Source organism: Rattus rattus, chromosome 2 (assembly GCF_011064425.1).
Source record: "Rattus rattus isolate New Zealand chromosome 2, Rrattus_CSIRO_v1, whole genome shotgun sequence".
NCBI classification, from domain to species: Eukaryota; Metazoa; Chordata; class Mammalia; order Rodentia; family Muridae; genus Rattus; species Rattus rattus.
The window spans coordinates 22,806,443-22,827,204 of record NC_046155.1 but is presented as its reverse complement, the minus strand read 5'-3'; the positions used below and the strand labels follow the sequence as shown (position 1 = coordinate 22,827,204).

Sequence of the window (20,762 nt, the reverse complement as noted above, 5' to 3'; positions counted from 1 at the left end):
AACAGTCCAGGGCATCCACAGAAGGCAGTAGGATGTTCTTGATATACATACAACCTGATCAGAGTAAGCTCAGTTTCCTTTACCAGTTAGAGTTTGAACATGGGGTCGATAATATGGGAGAGTCTGATTCACTCTTTCTTACTTCTTGATTTCCCTAAGATTCTTTGATGTTTCAAATTGTCACCCTTGTCTTGGGAAAGTTATATGCTCAATGATGGTAATTTTCATGTTATGGTTATCCAAATGCATTTGATGATGGTGCAATGATCAAAAAAGATGCCAGTGATGACAATTGAACGTCCCTTTGCCTTCCCAGCCTCCTTCATATATTCTCAGGCATAGGATGACAAAGGGAAGTCCACGAGTCACATGAAGAAGGACTGTAGCCATGGTACACGGTCTGGAACTCCTCCACTTGCCTCCACCTGCCCCTCTTAGCCACCCTCTTCATTTCCTGCTCATCTTGATTCTCCAACACCTTAGCCACTGACCAGCATTCTCTCCCCCTTGAATCCTTGTTTGATGTCTCGTTCAAAGCAATGCTTAACCAAGTCCTGAACAGAGTGAGCCCTCAATGAGGTGCTGAGTCAAACAGTGCCCTCAAGCTTTCAAATGTAGTCAGATTTTAGGGATTCTTTTCTTAAGAAACCTAATGCTTTGCATGTGCATGGAAGGGATAGCAAATATTTGGGAGTTACAGCTGACTAGGTATGTACTCAGGCATATAAGTACACGAATATGAGATTAAAAGTATAACCGATCTGAACTTGAATAAATGCTTCCTTCCTTCTAGTAGTATCTTAGGATCCTATGATGCTGCCCTAAGTGACATCTTCAGGGTGACAGGTAAAAAAAAGGAATCAGGAAGGTCTAGTGAGGATGGATGTCTTAGAAGAGGTAAGCAGGAATCAGAAGAGTGATGTGGTTAGGAATTTTTAAAGGGAATTATAGCATCTATGGTTAATTTTCTTGGTTGGGGTTTAAGAGCAAATTCAAGATTTTCGTTAATTATACTTACCAATTGGGTCTAATTGGCAACTACCCCAAAATGAATAAAACAAGCGGGAGTCAAGAGAGAAAAACGGCAGGCATCCTGTCAAAAAACAAAAGCTTTGAAATTTCTATAATCCAATGGTCGGATACACATTCTATTAAAGCAGATGGACCACCCAATTTGTGTAAGTCTGTGTGTGTGACTGAACCCGCACTGCACACACAGAGCTGTGAGAAGTATCACACAGACTTCTCAAAACCAAACACAAGCAGATTCATAAGTTCAACATCCCTTCGACTGGGGGGAGGATATTTTATTCTGTTTTAATCTAGGGCAGATACGGGAGATGAAGGGACTGTGCTACATTATATTAAGTGCTTGTTCCAGTGTTTAGCATTGGTAAAGCCCAGAAGCATCGCTTGCTGGTCTGTTAGGTAGAATGACAATTATGATTCTTTCAGTTCTGTGTCTTCCAGGACAGAACCAACTTCATGCCTATCTTCTTTTTATAAACATTTCTGTAATTATTTTTTGTTTGATTGGTTTTTTTTGAGACACACATCTTTTATTGTCAAATGATTAATGTATGAATTAAAATATTAGTTGGTCACAAGATAACCTGCTTGGTCTGTTACTAAACACGAATGATGATATTTATTGACGATTTTTGGTCTGCTTTTATTCTTGCTCTCTTATTGGCTAGCCAGAGGGCTATCTGTCTCCCCAACATCCTCTCTCTGTGTCCTGAACAGTCATCAAAGTTATTTCGTGTGTTAGATTTCCCTTCTAGCTGGTTTTGCTGCCTCCCACCTGGGAAAGACATTCACAGGTAAGATCCTGTCTGGGGAGCTGCTCACTAGCTAAGGAAGCCATCTTTGGTGTAGATGCTGCAAACAGCACCTGCTATTAAATCTGGTCCAAAGGGAGGGAACAAGTCTGCATCTGCCTTCTTGGTAATCTTAAAGCATCAAAATAGCATTTAGTGGAACCGCAGCCCCTCATGGTAAAACTTATGCCCCTAGCTCTTCTGGACTGAGCTTGACTTCTAGAGAAGCCTCAGTTCGTGACAGTTGTTGGGACCACTGGCTGGGCAAGGGCAGCTAGCTGATGAGAAGCATTATGTATGAGCTGATAAAGGTGCCTGGTTAGAACCGTGAGCACATTGAGAAAACCCCAGAGGAGTGTCCCTCAAAGCACAGGACACGAGCATCCCTCGAAGCACAGGACATGGGCTTGCTTCCCTTGGGTTCTCTATTGTTCATAAAATAACAGTCCAAGAGTCATGACAGTGTATTTCCCATAATGTCCATAATTTGTTCACTTCTGAGGACAATTAAGCTTGCAAGAGCATACTCTGTGGGCTACTCCACAACTGTGTGTGTGTGGCAATCAGACCACTTGCTAAAGACTATAAGCAAAGCTTCTAACAGACAGCACCCATACAAGCCCCCAATATTTCTTGTATTTGTTGAAGGAATTGAGCAATAAACAAATAAATATTAAAATTAAATAACTCTGGCTTTGTTACATCTTTCCTGCAGCGTGAACCACATGCTCCTATTTCAGTTTATTCTTCCCTAGATATATAAAATTCTCATGAAGAAAAACTCAAAGGATGCCACATAAAGGAGGGGACAAATCATGGCGGTACAGTTAGAAAAGTAAGCGAAGGGGTACATTGATTGTGTCTCTGAGTGTCTTTCTATTTCCCTAAGTGCCCCCAGGACACTGTAGAGAAGATGAGGACAGAGGAGTTACAGAGTAAAGGACTAAAGATTTTGTACCAAACCAAGATTGATTTCCACTGTGCTGGTCTACATTGTTGAGGTGTGTAGGGAGGTTTTCTCCTTCTTGTTTTCTGTTTGTTTGCTTTTCTGTTTTTCTGCTTGTTTTGTCTCTCAATTTGTAGGGCATTGTACCAAACATAGAATGATCCTCAAACTAAGACAGTGACATGCTGTTGAGCAGGGAATGACAGGCTGTGTGTAGTTTGGGCTTAGGTAGAAGCATTGCCAGTTCAACTCCTTGTGAATCTAGGTAGAACATTTGGCTTTCTCCAAGTGGCATTTCTATATAGAGAATGAGAGCAGTTAGCTAGATGAGATCTGCAGATCATCTGGATGTCTGGGCAGATATATAATCCACACTGTATTATTTATGTTCTGTTTCTATATTCTAGTTTAGTTTCTTCCTAAGACTCTCTGTTAATAAAAGAAGCAACAAAACACACTTGCCTCTCCTTATGAGTTTGATGATTATATGTTTTAAAAAACTAACTTGAGTTCACATCTTCCCATTCTTGTTTGCAGTGGAAAATTTCTCTGTGCCATTCGAAGATAAAAATGAACAGAAATAAAACAAGCATCGACTCTGTGCACTGCACTAACTTTCTACCCATTGAGAGCTCTCACCTATGTAGTATGTAAGTGGACTGCCCCCCATTATGCCTGACAAATTTTGCTTGACAGGTATCCCCGTGAATATTCTACCCCCAAATGTTTTGTCTGAATTGCCACTGTACTTTATATCACAAAGGGCACGAAACACTTGCTGTTCTGTAGTGTAGCCTGGGCACACAGAGCCAGCCCTTAGAGCAGGCTGGTTCAGGCGTGAGCGCAGACACAGAATTCCTGGGCCTGCCACTTAGCCTCAGTCTGACTGTGGTCATTGCTTGGCCTCTTTGCGGTTCAGTTTGCTTACTAAGGAGTAGATGAAGAATGACTGTTGTGGGGATTAAATCAGCTATTCCTTGTAAATGATTTAGAATAGCACTTGATAAACACAAGCTTTGTTGACTTCTTCAGATACTAAGTTTTTTAAGCACAAAGCAATGTCTTATGTACGATGCAACCTCTACAGTGCTTTCTATAGGGTAGGCACTCAGGCAAATGTTTGTAAAGAAAGAGCTCCAAAGAAGCATTGCCATGGGAAAAGGAATGATGCAGTCAATGATGCAATTGCTGTTTATTTTAAATGACAGGTTTTGCTACATTTTAAAAAGCTGAAGAGTATGTATGTATATATATATATATATATATATATATATATATGGAGATAGAATCACAGTAAGATAAAGAGTGTATTGGAGACACTCTGCTACAGTGAGAATGTGGACAATATTCATCATGAAACCACTGTTCAATGAGCTACAACTTCACAGGGAAAAGGGAGCTGGACGTTGGGGTATCTAGACGGTGACGCAAGAGAAATGACTAGTTTTCGGTCACATAGTCTTCCTTTGGAAGGGACACAGATGTGGGGTGTTTCTAGTCTCCCCAATACAACAGGACATCTACTTATAGTTTAGAACTGGAACCATGCTTAGGCTGTATTGTAATCTGCCAACTCAGAAGAGGGACCATGACTTGTGTTCTGACTTTAGCCATTATCAAATCAAAGCATAAAATCTGGCATATTTGCCCCATAATTTTTATATAACCTCCACATGTGACTTGAGAACATTGCTCATTTGTCTCTAACCAGCCTCTTTTCCCCTAAGTTTCCTGACTGGACTCTCATGATTCTTCACTCTGAAGACTGAATCAAGAATGCATGGAGCGGAAGAGTTGCTTTGGATGCAGTGAGACAGGCTTGTTGTCACTGCTCAGGAATGATGGGAGTTACCTCAGAGTCAGGGTAGGGGAGGAAAGAAATGAGAGCTAAAACATCCAGCAGCTGGATGAATAATTTAAAATTTAATGTATAGCACACTACATGAGAACTGCAGTAGACAGCGATTTGCTGTAGTTGGGAGTTTTGCCAAACGAGGAGACTGTGACTACTCATCCTAGGGAGGAGATGAGGAACTATATGAGATGGCTTTACTATAGGTGCATCTTACAACTCTATTCTGTACATCTTTGTTTACTGTAAAAATAACACCGGGCAAGTTAGTTTTATGTTTACTTGGCATAAGCTAGAGTCATCTGAAAGGAGAGAACCTCAATTGAGAAAATGCCTCTAGAAGATCCAGCTTGAGACATTTATTTTCGTAATTAGTGATTGATGGAGAAAGGCCCAGCCCAGTGTGGGTGGTGCCATCCCTGGGACGGTGGTCCTGGTTTCTATAAGAAAACAGGGTGAGCAAACCATGAGGAGCAAGTCAGTAAGCAGCACCCCTCCATGGCCTCTGCATCAGCTTCTGCCTCCGAGTCCCTATCTTGTTTGGTTCCTGTACTTCCTTCCTTCAAGTGATATGGAAACCTAAGTCAAATAAACTGTTTTCTCTGCAAGTTGCTTTACTCATGATTTTTTTATCACAGTAATAAAAACCCTGAGTTAGACAAAACACTAAGAAATCTTAAAAGCATAAAGTGTAGGTGTCTCTTCCTGCCTTTCTCTCCCATCTGACTCACTGTCAGTAATATTTATCCACTAGAACCCTTAGGGGTATTGTATAAGCATATGAGTATAAAATGTCAGAATTGATTATAGTAAGCAAATCAATTCCATTATAGAATAGACTTTTGACTTAAAAGATACCTTTAGATAGCTTTCTATATGACCCCAAATGGAACTATTTCATTATCTACAATAATGTTTCTCTACAATTTTTAAATTATCATATATAATGGTTAGGTCATTTCTGTTTTGTTACTATGAGCAATATTATAGTAAATATATACAGAGTAAATTACAGTAGTGAAAATATAAACTCAAAGGGTTTGTATACTTAAAAGGGATTCCTAAGTATCTGCTAAAGAAGCTTTCCACATTATTTAACATTGCACACATAACAAAGATGTTACTAGTTCATATTTATGTGGCACTTATTGACATTAGATTATTTTGATCTTTGAGTCTTGCCAATTTGATCGATGAAATTCTTGCATTGTTGGATGATGTTAAATCTTTATTTTCTCCCCATAATCTTCCTAGTTATGTGCTTTGCTCGGTTTCCAATAGGATTTTGCACATTTTTCTTTTTGATTTATCAATACTTTGCATATTATGGAAATTAGATGTTTGTCATAGTTGTGAATATATTATTTATTTCGCTGTCTTTTGAAATTATTTATGATCTCTCCTAATGGTATTTATAAACATTTGTTTTCTGTAGGAACCTGTCTTGTGTGAATGAGAAAGTCACAATAGTTATGATTTTGGTATTGGTAAAGCATTCCTAATCTGAAAATCAGATAGTCCCAAATTGCCAAAATCTATAAGACAGGCTCTCAAGCATTTTAGATACTAAATACTCAAGTTATTTTATAAAATGATGAGAAAGGACACACAGCCAGGAATGGGACAAAAAAAAAAACTGTTGTGAACATTGGAGTGTAAGAGAGAAAGGAAAGGTTTATTTTCATAGTTGTTGCTGTAGCTTCTTAAATGTGTAAGGTGATAAACACACCTTGAATTTGTTCACCCACTGAGCTAGAACAGAAGCTGCATCAACACACAGATCTAACACTTAGTTTGGACTGAATAATGAAGTCAAAAATCAAAGGAAAATCTAGGGTTGAGTTGATGGTGGCGAGTGTATTGATCTCTAAACAACGAAATGCAGTGAACTAGCTTTGAAGATTAATCACAGTCATAGATATTTTATAACTGTCATTCTCAGACATACTCATTCATAAGTTAATTAGTCCTCTGATGGCTTGATCAGTGTCCCATACCCCAATGGTTTCATCCTGAATAATCACTAATTATCTCTTCAGATTTATTCAAGTGAAGGAAAGCAAGATTGGATAACTGACATGAGGTTTCAGGCCACCTTTTCTTCAGTATCCTCAAAGATTCCCTCTACTGAGTCAGAGAATGGGCTTCTCTCCTTCCCTAAGATAATTTCCTTCTAACAAGAGAGCCAAAGCCTATTGCCCGTTGCCAGGACTAAGACCATGTGTAGGTCACATGAGGATGGCTTTCTGAGATTCATCTTTGAGTTGTTCCCATCAGGAGTATGATGTTACTTAAGGAAGCACAGCTTCTGCCCTCCTACTTTTGCTTTCTTGTGATTTAAAATGTTACCTAATAATGTGTAACAGCACGCTTATGCATTGCACAGTGTAGATGAGTATTTTGAAACAAAGAGGATAGTCTGTTGGATTAGTTAGCACAAGAGGTCAATGAAATCAGGGTTGAGGTATAGTCAGTTGTCCAGTTGTCCTAGGACAGCTTAGTTTCAATATGATTTGTATCACATGATACTTAAAAGCTCAACAGTAAGACCAGAAAGAGCAAGCCTGACTTCTATGTTATATGTGGTATTCAGGGTCATTTTCCCAGTGAGCATCGTAGGTAAGCCAGACACATGTAATTTATGGAAGCCTGACAGGCTCTCTCCATAGGCCAATCAGGTTATCTTCAGTAGTTACTTGGAATGTTAGATTTACAAGATGCAGTAAAACTTCCATCGGTCTTCCAATACTTTTCCTGCACTTCCTAGTGTTAGCATTTTTAGCTTACTGCCTATCTCCTGGATTAGGACTGAATACTATATTTAGTGGCTGACACAACATAAATATAAAATATAAACCAAGTGGTGTGTGCCTCTAGGGTTTGTGGTTGGGTGGGCTGTGGGAAGGCTTGTTTCCAATCCTCAGTTGTTCTTTGTTTCTGATTTACTCTGGACAAAAGTATACATATGATGAGAACTACATAAGCAGAACAAACCAAAGAAGGGCTTTGAGTCCTGACACCATAGTGCTCTCATTATATCTGGATTTGTATTAGGAATGACATATAAGTAGGAAGTCATCTCTGATCCCTTGTATGCCTCTTTGCGTTGGGTCACCATTACAGCAGAAGGGCCTGGGTCCTAAGACTGATGGTTGTAAGATATAACAAGATATATCAGAAGAAAGTGACCTGTGAGGCATGGGATACAGGCCATTTTTATTTCAATTATCATTGGTAAAACAAACAAACCCGCATTTTTTTTTTTGCCAGAAAAATAGCTAAAAATTTTAAATTAGCAACATTCTGGCTAGTTTTAGGTTGACACAAATTAGGGTCACCTGGAAAGAGGGGCTTGCCTATGGGCACTTTCTTAATTGGTAGTTGATTCAGGAGGGTACCACACATACCATCACTAGTCAGGGACGATAAGAAATGTAGTTGAGTAAATCAGAGGGAGAAAACCAGTAAGCAGCATTCTGCTGTGGTTTCTGCCTTGAGTTCCTATCTTGCTTTTTCTCAAGGGTGAACTGTAAACTGTGAGATGAAAGAAACCCTTTCTTCCCCAAGTTGGTTTTAGTGAGTATTTTACCACAGTAACAGAAATCAAAGAATGCATAAGGCATTCTTATCGTGGTGCTATTTCTGGAACAAAGTGTGTTTGAGTAGAGTTTTCTTTTCTCCTTCATGTCATACATGGCTTTTGTCCTGTTGTCTTCCTTAGTACCTTTTTTACTTTCTTTTGGTCTCCTTTTAATTTAGGCTTTACTAGCATTTATTCTCATTTATATATTACATGTATATATGACAAACTAGGACCCAAGTATAAGAGAGAACACACAGTATCTTTCAGAACATTCATCATCTTACTTGATACAATGCTTTTCAGACTCATCTATTTTTTGCAAATGCCATTTTTATTTGCAGGTTGATAATGTTTCACTGTCTATATGTATCATATACTCATTGTCCATTCATTTGTTGACAGACATCTAGGCCATTTCTGATCTTGCTTTTGGGAATAGAGCAGCAATAAACCTGAGTGTACAAGTCTCTCAGTGATTGGGTATGGATTCCCTGAGGCATATGGCTAGGAATAGAATCAACCATATGCATTCACTACTGAATTTTATAAAACTTTTTAGGAAGATATAACACCAATACTTCTCGATCATTCCACAGATGGGATGGGAAAGAACACTACCAAATTTCTTTTATGAAGCTACCCTTATTTCGATATGAAAACCAGATAAAGACAAAGTAAGAAAACTACAGACCAATCTTCCTGTTGGACATAGATGCAGAAATTCCCAACCAAGATCAAGAGCGCTTTCAAGGAGATCATATATCACAACCAAGGGGACCTGTTGCCATAGATACAAGGATGGCTCAACATATGCAAATAAGTAAATGTAATGGACCATATAAATAAACTTAAGGACAGAAACCACACAATCATCTTGTCAGATGCAGAAAGGCATTGGGCAAAGTTTAGCAAGCCTTCCTTATAAAAATCCTGGAGAGTAGGTATAGTTTTAACATAACTTAAAAAGTAAAGGCTATAGCCAACAAACACGTGGACAACACTACACTGAATAGGAAAAAGGTGGTGAGAACATTTCTTCCACAATCGGTGATGAAACAAGGCTATCTACTCTAATCTTGCTTGTTCAATATAGTACTTCAGATATTAGCTAGAGGAGTAAGACAAGGGAAAGATGTTAAAGTAACAATGCTAGGGTTGGAAAGAGTCAAACTATTCCTATTTGTAGACAACAAAGCTTGTACTGAAATGAGCCTATATACTATACCAGAAAACTCTTAGATCTAACGGACACAGTAAAGGTGCAAGATACAAAAACAATGCAAAAACTTCGGTAGCTTTCATAGATCACAACAATTAGTGCAAAGTCTATCTCCTTCTTTATAAAGAGTACCTAGAACTAATCTTAACCAAGGCAGTGAAAGGCCCCTACAGTGAGGACTTTAAGACGTGGAAAAAGAAAACTAAAGAAGATACAGATGATGGGAAGACCTTCTGCGTTTCTGTAATGGCTGGATTAACACAATGAAAATAATGCTATATTACAAAAAGTAATCTACAGATTCTGTGCAGTTCCCAGCAAAATTCTAATGCCATTCTTCACGGAATTAGAAAAAAGTCCCAGACATTGGGAGTTTTCACATTTCTTACGGTAATATAACTGGACTGGTTACTAATTGTCCTTCGTATCCAAATGGTGACTATTGCTTAGCCCTGACACACATCAATGTCAGTGAGGCTGATAAGAGTCCTGATAAAGCCAAAGGTTCTTGACTGATGTCAACCTTTCAGGGAGAATTGGTTCCATGGTTTAATAATAGAAAATATGAATATATATATATGTATATATATGAATGATCTACTACTACAGTCTAGGGATATGAAATATATATGCTACTAGGCTAGATATGCAACGTAAATTTTTTAGAAAAATTGCCTCACAGTGCTTGTTTCATGAATTACTCATTCGCTCAAGATTTACATTCCTTTCCTGCCTCTACCTTTTAGAATAATTCTCAGTAATTTATAGATAAGAAATTAGCATTTTGTTGGTATTCACATCCGATGTCTATTCTCGTAGAGCCCTGATGTATTAGAGTGTTTCCTGGGCAATGTCATCCAAGGAGTAAGCTTGGCAGGTCTCAGGGGTAAAGCAATTGCCTGTCGGGGCTTTGTTTGATTCCCATGTTAGCTGACAACTGTAGACTGTGGGATTTCTCTGGACACTAAAATCTGTGACAGGAAAGCTTCCAGCCTGAAGCACTAGAATCACCGAGCCCGAAACATCCAAAGCAGTGGTCTAAGAGCGGGTGCTGCTGAATTGGTAATTCTGATTTCATTTACATCATGGGCTGGTTCTGCCTGTTAGGCTGGTCGGCAAGTCTCTTCAAATAAAAAGCAGCTTTTCTACAGCTATGATGGCACAAAGGTCAACTCAGGTTCATTCCCTGACTCCAAAAGCAGGAAGGGCTCTAATACAGCGATGCCATTGGGCATCTCCAGGAGAGAACAGGCTTCATGTGCAGTGCTGATGAAGTGAGTTGTTACAGAGAATTTCTCACAGTGATGCCAGGATGTATCAGAGCTGGCATCCTTCCCATGTTATGGATTTAAGGGCACCAAAGTCTTTAAAGAGTGTTAAATATTTTTAATCTCACCACTCTTCCTCAGTGATGTTTCTTCTACATGTATTCAAGTAGCAAACACATCCTAAGAGGTGTCATTGGTTGGGAGCCAGGAGTTGTCTTACGTATCATAGAATGTCAGTATTCTTGTCCCTCTCCCATGTCATTAATTAAGTACCAGAGATTGGGATAACTCCAGATTCGTCCTCTCATTTTAAATGTCTGTTAAGGGAGGTTGTACCTCCACCGTAATTGAGAATTATATAAAATCCATCTTTCGGAGTGATCACCAAATATGATAGTCAAGGAATCAGGATGTAAATGATACAGTCACAAGTAGTTACTTCTAATTATAGGAGCCTTGCCGTCATAAATTCCTTTAAATTGGTGTGTCCCTCATAGACACATACCAACTTTATATTCAACTTGATTTTAACTAACTGGCCTTTACAAAGCTTTGACTTCCTTGTGACCAGTGTGTTCAGAAGACTCATCTCAATGGGAAGGGAAAATACTTTCCACAAAAAGCTGGACTGGTTTAAAGATGCTAGTCTGACCTACTGAGACACACCTCTCTTATCATTGTCTTCTTCATGGTTTGTGTGAAGAAGTACAAAGTCATAAATGTGTAGGGGTGTTGCAACAAGAATTTTATGACACCCCCGCCCCCACAGAGGCTTCTAAATGCTAATATCATTTGATCAATTTTAGGAGTTCTACAATCATTTCTGTTCCATGTTTACTTAAAAATAAATGTCAAACTCATTTGAATCTGCTCCTTCAGAGAAAAGTGCTCTGGGTAACCTCGTAAGGCAAGGGCATGGTTAAATGTCAGATGTTCTGGGGCCAGTAGCATCAAATTATCTTTGTAGCAAACTTCAAAAGTGGCAGCAGTGTTGATGGTGGAAACCTCAATGCACTCAGTGACACCACCATTAACTCAACCTCAAGGCACATGAATCCACAGCGGGCTGCTGTGAGAGGATTTCTTAGATTGGATTTAACCTGGTAGAGAGGTCTCATTTAAGCAGAGAGGAAAAGCCAGGGAACTCTAGTTTCATAAAGATGTCCTAGACAGATGTGCTTAATATAATGATGTGTCCAAGCCAAATAAAACATTTTCATTGGGTGAAATGTAACATCTAAAGTGGGAAGCCACCAGCACTTCACTCAAATGGATCCCAAAGACAATTGGTCTTTTTCTAATCTAAGGGTTTAGGTTGTTCTGGGTCATTTTGCATCAGGCAAAGTTCTTGCCCTGACATAGGCAGAATACACACCAAGCCTAAATGACAGTCGTGATAACTCATACACAGGACTATAGCTTCAGCCTCTAATGGCGGCTCTCTCATCTTTTCTGAAGTGTTGACTCAGGCCCTAGTGACAATTGGGCTTTCAACTATTCAGGAAAAATTAAAGGTTTCTGGTTATTACTTTAGGGACCAAGAAATTCTATCAATTACCACTTAATACTTGGTGTTAATAGGTACTCGGTACATGCCAGTATATAATTTTTAGCCCTCTTTCTCCCTCTGGACCCTCTCTATAACTTAAGGGAGATATAGACACTTAATTAGCAGAGTCATGTTGAAAAGTGGTAAGGATGTTCTAATGAGCACCCTAGCTTTGTCTGACAGGCTGCAGGGCAGAGGATCAGTGTTACAATTAGAACTAAAGCAGAGAGGCTATATAAACATGGTCCATGATTTCTTCTGAGGGGGCCGGAAGTGGGCCAAAGGTCTGAACTGCCTCATGTCATAATTGTACTGCGTTCACTCATTTAGTCATAATGGTTTGTACTATCATTTTGTGTGCACAGATTCACAAACATTACAAAACAACAACAACAAAATAAACCAAACAAAAAAACAACCCGGCACCTTGCCTAAAGTTCTAGGACTATGGTAATCTGCCTGTCCACATTTAGCGGCCACTGCGCTTTCATAGCATTTTCAATAGGCAGAGACTTCCTCTCTCCCTCAGAGTAACATTTCTTCCTTCAAACTCTTTAAAAGAAAGTTAGAGCTTCTGGGAATGTTCAACCCTTGTTACTGAGAGCTGCAGGGACAATATTGTTTTAAATGTATTTTTTGGTAAGCTAAAGGTAGAATTTGGCATTGGAAAAGAAGATTGTCCCGACTTTTAAGATAGTTTTTATAACAGCAAGATAATATATTTAAGACACTCTTTATTCTCTGAAAATGTTTCTGCGTATATCCATGTGTTTTGAGCACACCCACGGCTATAGTTTGACCAAACAGTTCAAGTGACGGACAAGGAAGTAGTGTAATTTTCTTAAGAGTGTTTGTCTTTGTGGAATACATTGCTGTCAGCCAGCACAGGTATTCCGTGTAGTGATTGAAGCAAAGTAATACATGTTTCCATGTCTTCCAATATTAGTCATTTTTCTGTGGTAGGGCTTGAAAATGCCTCTTCCAGTCATTTAAAGACACAAGGTAAGAAGTATTACCTAAGAGTTGCCCCAGGGTGCTACAGCAGACTAGAATGAAGTCTCCCATTCCCTGTTTTGGTGGCCTCGAAGCTACTGTTAATATTTATTTTTTTTCTTAAGAAAGAAGAAGTGTGAATTCTTAAGGGTTTGTAGATCACTACTCTTAGGTTACCTCCCCCAGTTATCGCCCATGAGTGGCCAACATAAGATGCATATACTTTGGTGCTGAGGCAATTCTGGGTGGAATTGTGTGCTGTCTGGACGTCCTTCACCATTATGCAGAGGGTTCAACGGGTGTGTGTGCAGAGGAAACAGGAGTGGCCATGACTTGGTAAATGCGGACAATATGTAATACGTGTTATGACTGTCAGAACAATGCCCACGCTATCGAAACACACTCTAATTTGTACATGTTTGGACCTTTTCCCTGAAGCATACCATGAAGACACATAGCTACTCCTTTCTCAGACACAACACTTCAGTCTTTTATATCCTGCGTCTGACCAGACTTTACCGTCTTTCCAGTCTTCCACTCAAACATCAGTGTGTCTGCCCTACTGCCTTACTGGGAGGTCCTCCTAAATGCATCTCTGGCTTTTAATCTTATCCATTCTTCCAGTATTACCTTTACATAGAGCTGGAGTAATGTTTTAAAGCACAGTAGTGATTACCTTTAACTTCTTAGATCCAAATTCCTTGTAATTAAATCTGATTCTTTGCTAAGCTTTTCCTGTCTTCATCAAACACCTCAAGAGTCTGTCCCTGCATGTTACCCATAATGCTCCACCCACAGTCATCCCTCTCTTCAGTCAGTCCCTGGCTTCAATGTTATTCCTCCTACAGGCCACACCTAGCTACCTAATCTAAATGACTCTCTAGAAATATACATGTGTGTGCCCACAGATACCTTCCTTAGCTTTATTTCTCCTAATAGCACTCATTACTATCAGATATTACAACTTCACTTGTTTTTCTATTATTATCTTTGTTCTTGTCTGAAGCTCAATGAATTATTTCTGCCTTCCCAGATCTTAACAATAGCAGGTAAATGCTAAGACTTCACTAGATATTTATTTACTAAAGGAATAATTGGCATTGTCCCCAGTAGGTTAAATTTGTGGTTTGAAAAATTGCAAATAGTTGAGTATTCTAAAGCAGGCAATTTCTCATGTCTAAAAGAGCTCTCTTTTATAAACAGAGCCCTTGATAATCCCTGACAGTGCCTTTCTACTGACTGGTAGAGAGGGATGTGAATGGGATAATGGATGTCAGAGTGCACATTAATGTAAACACACTCAGTGCTTATGTTACTAATAATTGTCATGCTGACGAAAAGAGGCTTACAGGTCTCCTGAGCAGGATACACGCTATGTTTAACAGATGCATTCTCCACAAAGCAGTGCCATTCATGTAGGTAAACAGGCTTGTGAATAGGTTACTGCTGTTAAACTCGTCTCCCCTGATTGATGGGACATGGTATTTCAGTGAGGAGAGTGCTGTGTGTGAGTTCTTATATCCCTAGAACCATCATGGGTATAAGAGGTGGTAGCAGGATTGCTATGGTAGAATGCCTAATTTCCAGGCAATTGGGTTTTTTGTAATTTCCATTTTAAAGCAGGAAATGGAAACATACGTAGAATTTTTAGAACAGACTCAGATTAAAACTTAAGCGTTTAAAGGATCATTAATTGCTAATTATGGTATGAAGTAAAAAGGTGCACTCAGGGAAGAAAGTAGAAATGTTTCCAGCAGGGAGTGGGGTTGCCTTAAATGTTGATATTCTTAGGTTGATTCATGCTATGACTTTGTGCCTTTTCCCAGTCTTTCTCTGGAGATTTCTGTGGTTGCTATGGGCAATTTTCCATGTTGCAAGGTGAATGGAAACTTCTCATGGAGCGTGGTCACTCTTCCCACCCAACAAACTTGTATTTCCTTGCCCCTTTGAGTCTGAACACAATAAGAAGGGAAGTCTACCTTATAAATCAGGAATCACTCAGTCATCTAGTGACTTCTCATTTCAGGGTCATATAGATCCAGCAGATCCAGAGACAGTGTCAGACAAACTCCAATGAGTAGAAGGCCAGAACGGTAGGCCCTAACTCATGACACTTACAGACAGACACCTCTCTTCTTAGCTTCCTTGACTTTTGGGGTCTACTGGGCTTCTGTTATCCACTTCTTGGGCCTGCTCATACAACAGAATGGGGGCCTGTATGTTTCTATGATGCCTCAAAATCCATTAACAAGATAAGCCCATCAGTACTTGGGTCAATGCTCCATCTCTATATATACAACCCATGCCTGGGTTCCCACCCCAACTGCTTCTTTGATAGTAAAACAATGGTCCAGTGTCTCCATAAACAAGGTGTAATGGGTTCCTGATGAGTTGTCACTCCACAGAATGCCTCTTATTGGGTCTCCTCTAACCATCTGCTATGGTTGCCCTTCATTCTCCAGGTGTTTGGCCTATGATGTCACTGGCATAAAGTGTTGTTCAGGAGCCTTCCTGCCTGCCCCTTGCTCCTTCCTTCCCTCCTTCCCTGAAAGGCCAATTGTAATACTCAGCACTTTAAAAAACCTTTGGAGAAAGGCATTCTTTGAGGCACATGAATTACATAACAAAGAGTGTCCCCTCTGGAATGAACCAAAGACACCCTCTGTCTGGGCATCTCTCAAACACGAGGCTCAACTAATAGTTTTGGCTGGGCTAACTTGCATATCCTCAGATGGGTACCAAACACATGCAACCCCACATCTTGTCCTGTTTTCTAAATTACTGAATAGCCATCCAACTGCACATCTACATCCAGCTCTGCTTTATAAATTACTAAATAGCCATCCAGCCACACATCTAGTGCTGCTTTATAAATGCCTCAGGAGCCACTAGGGCCTGCACAGTGATGGGCTTTGCTGGTCTAGAGAGTATTTCTAATTGTTCTGTACTAAGTTTCACTTTGAATTATGTCTTGTGTCCTTGCTCTCCTGTCTTCCAGTTTCTAGCTAATTTCTCATGAACTCTCATATTTAACCCAATAGCAGAGGGAAAAAACCAAAAGTAACGCTATATTCTAAAATAACTTAAAATAGTACTAATTGTATAACATCTCCCCATCCATTCTCTCAAATACTGAGATGAAGGAAAGTGCTAGCATTTTCAGCAAAGCTTACCACCTGGCTGATGACAATGCTTTTGTCTCTGCCAGCCTCTGATCAGTTAGGTTTCTCTTTCTCTTTGTCTCTGTCTCTCTGTCTCTGTATCTGTCTCTGCTGTGTGTGTGTGTGTGTGTGTGTGTGTGTGTGTGTGTGTGTGTGTGTGTGTGTGTGTGTTTACTGCAGCCCTTCTCCCAGTGTTCCTCTTGGGCCACAGCTGCAAAGATTCAAGAATAGAGTTTCCTCACATAGTTTTTATTTCAGACTTGAGCCGAAATCATTATTTCCAATTTCACCCGGAATGTGATGAATGTATAAAGCCGGTCTAAGTAAGCAGCCAGAGAGACACCTAGAGAGGAGGGTTAAGAAGGGGAAGTTGAGACCAGAAGGGCCTGGCATCGAAACTCTGGCAAAAAGTCAGCTATAGCAGGAAGATTTATCAAGCACAAAGGCAGAGAAGAGAGGTGGGATTTTGAAGAGTAGCCAAAGAGAATCTAGCTTTTCTTGGAATTACAGGATTTGGAAATTTAATGTTATATGCAAACTTCCATTATATATATGTAATATATACGTACATGCACACAAACATCTATGTGTATTATGCATATAAGTAATAATTTTCTCTCGTCCTTCAAGAGTGAGCAACATACATTTACTCATAAACATCTATATGTATATATATACATAGATGTTTGTGTGTGTGCTGTGTCTGTGTGTATGTATGTATGTGTATATGTATGTATGTATGAATGTGAAGGTATTTACAATCTAAACTGCAAACCACTGAAGCCTCACATATCACTTTGTGGAAAGGGAAGCATTTTTTTTTTTCTGAGAGGACCCTTAGTAGATGATCAGGGAGCATCCTTTCTTTTTCCAGCCAAATGTTTATATGACAACTTCAGTACAGAGCTCACGAGTCCTTCAGAGAAACTTTATAGCCATTAGAGATGTAGCGTGCAGCATGCATACATACTCATAGGGAAGTGCACACATGGCTGGAGATGACAAATTCATACATACATAAAAGTAAAACAGTGTTAGAGTCGGAGCAAGATGCCTGCCCAGTACGCTTTAGTTTAAAAACATTCAACTCCTTTGAGACTCCTCTGCGCTAAGATCAAAGCCTGATTTGCTTTGCCTTTTTTAGTGACACACACACACACACACACACACACACACACACACACACACACACACACACACACACACAGAGGCTTTCTAAATAGCAGCCGTTTCTCTGGGGTGCCTTTCTTCTCTTGGGTACTGTGGAAGGAAGTAGGAAAGTTTCAGAGAAAGCTTATCTGCATCCCTAAATCACAGCTGGGGATGGATTCTCTATGCACGAAGAAATGAGCTTGAACCCCTTAATTGTGTTAGTATTCTCAGGTTTCCTCTTGCGTTCCCCTGGATAACTTCCTGCTCCCTGGCCCAGGAGGAAGATGGCGGTGCCTACCGCTTCCTTGAGTTTTCCTATCCTTGCTGCATAGGATACGTAAACACTTGGCATTATTTTCTAGGCGGTGCAGTGGTCAGCGTGGCTTACTTACTTGTGTTTATCTTCTGGAGTGAAATGTGCTTTTCCAGTTGTCGGCGGAGTTTCACCTCGGCCCCGTATTTTCCCGTGGTCCCATTGTCAGCCAGGATGAAGTGGGAGTGCATGCTATTGAGAACGGTGAGTTTGCTCATAGGGTTTGACATGGTCTGGTATGGTCGGACTACCTACGGGCAGCAAAAGGAAGGCAGGGTCAGAAAGGAGGAAACAGGATGTGAGGCAGAGGATGAGAGACATTGAAAGAAGGCGTGGTGGTTCCCTGATAGGAAGACCATGCTTAAAGAACCATCTCTTACCAAGTCTGAGCTCACGTCTTCACTGTATTAAAGACCCGTGTGCTGATGACTAAGTCAAATTCTTATTTTGTTACTGAGCCAATCATAATTTTTTAAGTTTAATTAGGATATTTTCCCCCTTCTTCTGTCATGTCTGTGGTTTAATAGGTACTGTAGAAGTCATTCTGGCGATCAGTTTCAGGAGTTGGGGGAGGAGCACGTTCTCTTCTCTATTCACTTTACATCGCAGTATCAGCCCCCCTTCTCCTCCCAGTCCCTACCTCACATGTCCTCTCTCCCTAAGCCCCCTTCCCTTCTCTAAGAAGGGGGAGGCCCCCACCCCCGTGGATATCACCTCACCCTGGCTCATTAAATCACTGCAGGACTAGGTGTATTCTCTCCCACTAAGGCCAGACAAGGAGGCCCAGTTAGGGAAATTTGTTGTACCTCACTTAGGAACCGGAAGTTCTGTTTTTGAGAACCAACACTGTATTTGATAGACTTCTTAAGTACAAAACAGCTTGAATATAAAGTAACAGTCTCGTGTGATGGAAATACACCAGGCCTAAAAGTTTGTCTCTATTGTGTTCTCCCACTCCCATTTTGATTTTTTTTAAATTTCAATAATGAATTGCACTCTGTAAAATAGAGCAATTTAATACAGTCTTTGACAATTTTTTTTTGTTAACAAAACCATATCCATCATGAGCTGGCTGCTTTTCACATAGCATCTGTATTCCATGCTATAATCCTACCTTACACATTATGTTTATTTTTGAGCTAGGAAAGTAAAGAGATAGGAAAGTTCTCTAAAAATTTAGACGAATAATCAGAACTTGGATCCAAACCTGATTCAAAACTCTGAGATTATTATTTTCCCCCCTGCTTAAACAAAATCAGACATGCAGGATATTGGCAAACTATGGCTAAAATACCTAGGTTGGAGCTTCCGCTGGAGAGGAGGAAGAGAAGGCCTTTCAGAAGGCTCACTATTGCACAGTCTCAGATTGGTTTCTCCTGCACGAAAATCACTGAAATTGGCAGGACGGAAATAGATGCTACTGGGATCTTATTTCTGTGCCTCTGTGTAGTGCATCCATTAATTACACAGATGAGACGCACTCGCCTCTTCCAGCATGTAATAACTCACCATACAATAGGGGAGGAAGATCGAGCCATGCATTAAGCACATTGCAGAGTGATTTAGTGAGGGCAGTTTTCAATTGTGAAGAGCTCATGTAAGTCATTTTTTAGACCTTGATGCTGATTCAAAACCCACAGTCCAATGTGCCAGGAAGATGAAATGCCCTCGGCGAACTGAATGAATAGGCAAACCTGACATAGGCAATGCTTGTGTTCAAACCTGGAAAGGCAGCGGATCCTTTCTTTTCAGAATTGTTCAGGAACTGGTCTGATTTAAATTTCAAATATGTATATGATTCCAAGCTTCTGAAATGGTTTTCAGTCCTGTTATATGTATTCTGGTTTTTAAATATAGCTTCAATATGACGCCAAGGCCGAGTTCCATTTTAATTGCTCCTTGTTGATTTTGAAATCTGATAGGCTTGATTATTGCCTCTAATAACCCCGGGGGCAGTGGTCAATTGCTGCCTTGTCCCGAAGAGTGAGTGGGATGCTTCCAAAATGGAGAGGCCTGTATTGTCTGTTCTGCACTCCCTAGCGCTGGAAGAATGGGTGGCTTGTGGTTGAAATTCCCATTTGTTGCCACTCATAGTTGATCATAAAACATTCATCCTACAGGGGAGTGCTCGCTAATAAATATTAATGCTTTGCTGAGAGGCTGAGCAGAAAGACTTTCTCCTCTTCTGAAAGTGCCTCCGCATTGCGCACTAGGCAAAGGAAAACGCTCCAGTTCCTGTGCTGATTTTCAGTGGCAGGTCCTGAGGACTCAGTGCTGTGGGGGTGGGGAAGACACAGCAGCTCTGTGAGAGTAAAGGGAGACTGGAGTATTGGGGATTAGATGATGTGTGACAGTGGACCCTAGTCACTTGTGCTGGCTTCCTGTCTACCTGCCTCTGTCCTTCCTTCCCTTCCTCCCCGCCACTCACATTCATTCCTGACTCTACTTCAAGACTATTAGTAAAAGTAACATTTTCAAGTGGAGAGAAAAGGAAAGAAAAACATTGCGAAGTCAACTGAGCATTTCATCAGAATATGGAAGGCAATTCCATTGTCCACTTAGGATCGTCACATCTCTTTTTTTCCATTACCGAATCCTAAGCCCAGTGGCTCTTCAGTCTCTGGACATGTGGCAGCCCTCTCTTGTGAACATAGATCGGCAGTGCCTAGAGGATGCTGGACACCTGCATCAGCCATGGCAAAACTGTCAAATTTGGATGTCTCCATTATCTGAATCCCTTTTCTTTTGATCTTAGGTGTAGCAAGTTATAGGTTGCCGTATTTTGGCAGAGAGGTTTTCTGATGAACAACAGAGGGTAGAAATCTGAAAAAAAAAATGAGCAAAATTCCCCAGTATTTCTGTCCTCTTTAGAGGAAGCTTTACAGAGTCCTGGAACATCCCCAACA

At 40.2% G+C, this 20,762-nt stretch overlaps 1 protein-coding gene across 1 annotated transcript in view; it reads right to left on the bottom strand.

Moving 5' to 3' along the window:
- Nucleotides 1-20,762, bottom strand: part of Trpm3 (transient receptor potential cation channel subfamily M member 3) — an 851,352-nt gene that overhangs the window by 234,345 nt on the left and 596,245 nt on the right. Inside the window, 1 exon segment of the mRNA XM_032891718.1 lies at nt 17,936-18,107. Coding sequence (XP_032747609.1) covers nt 17,936-18,107 — 172 coding nt within the window.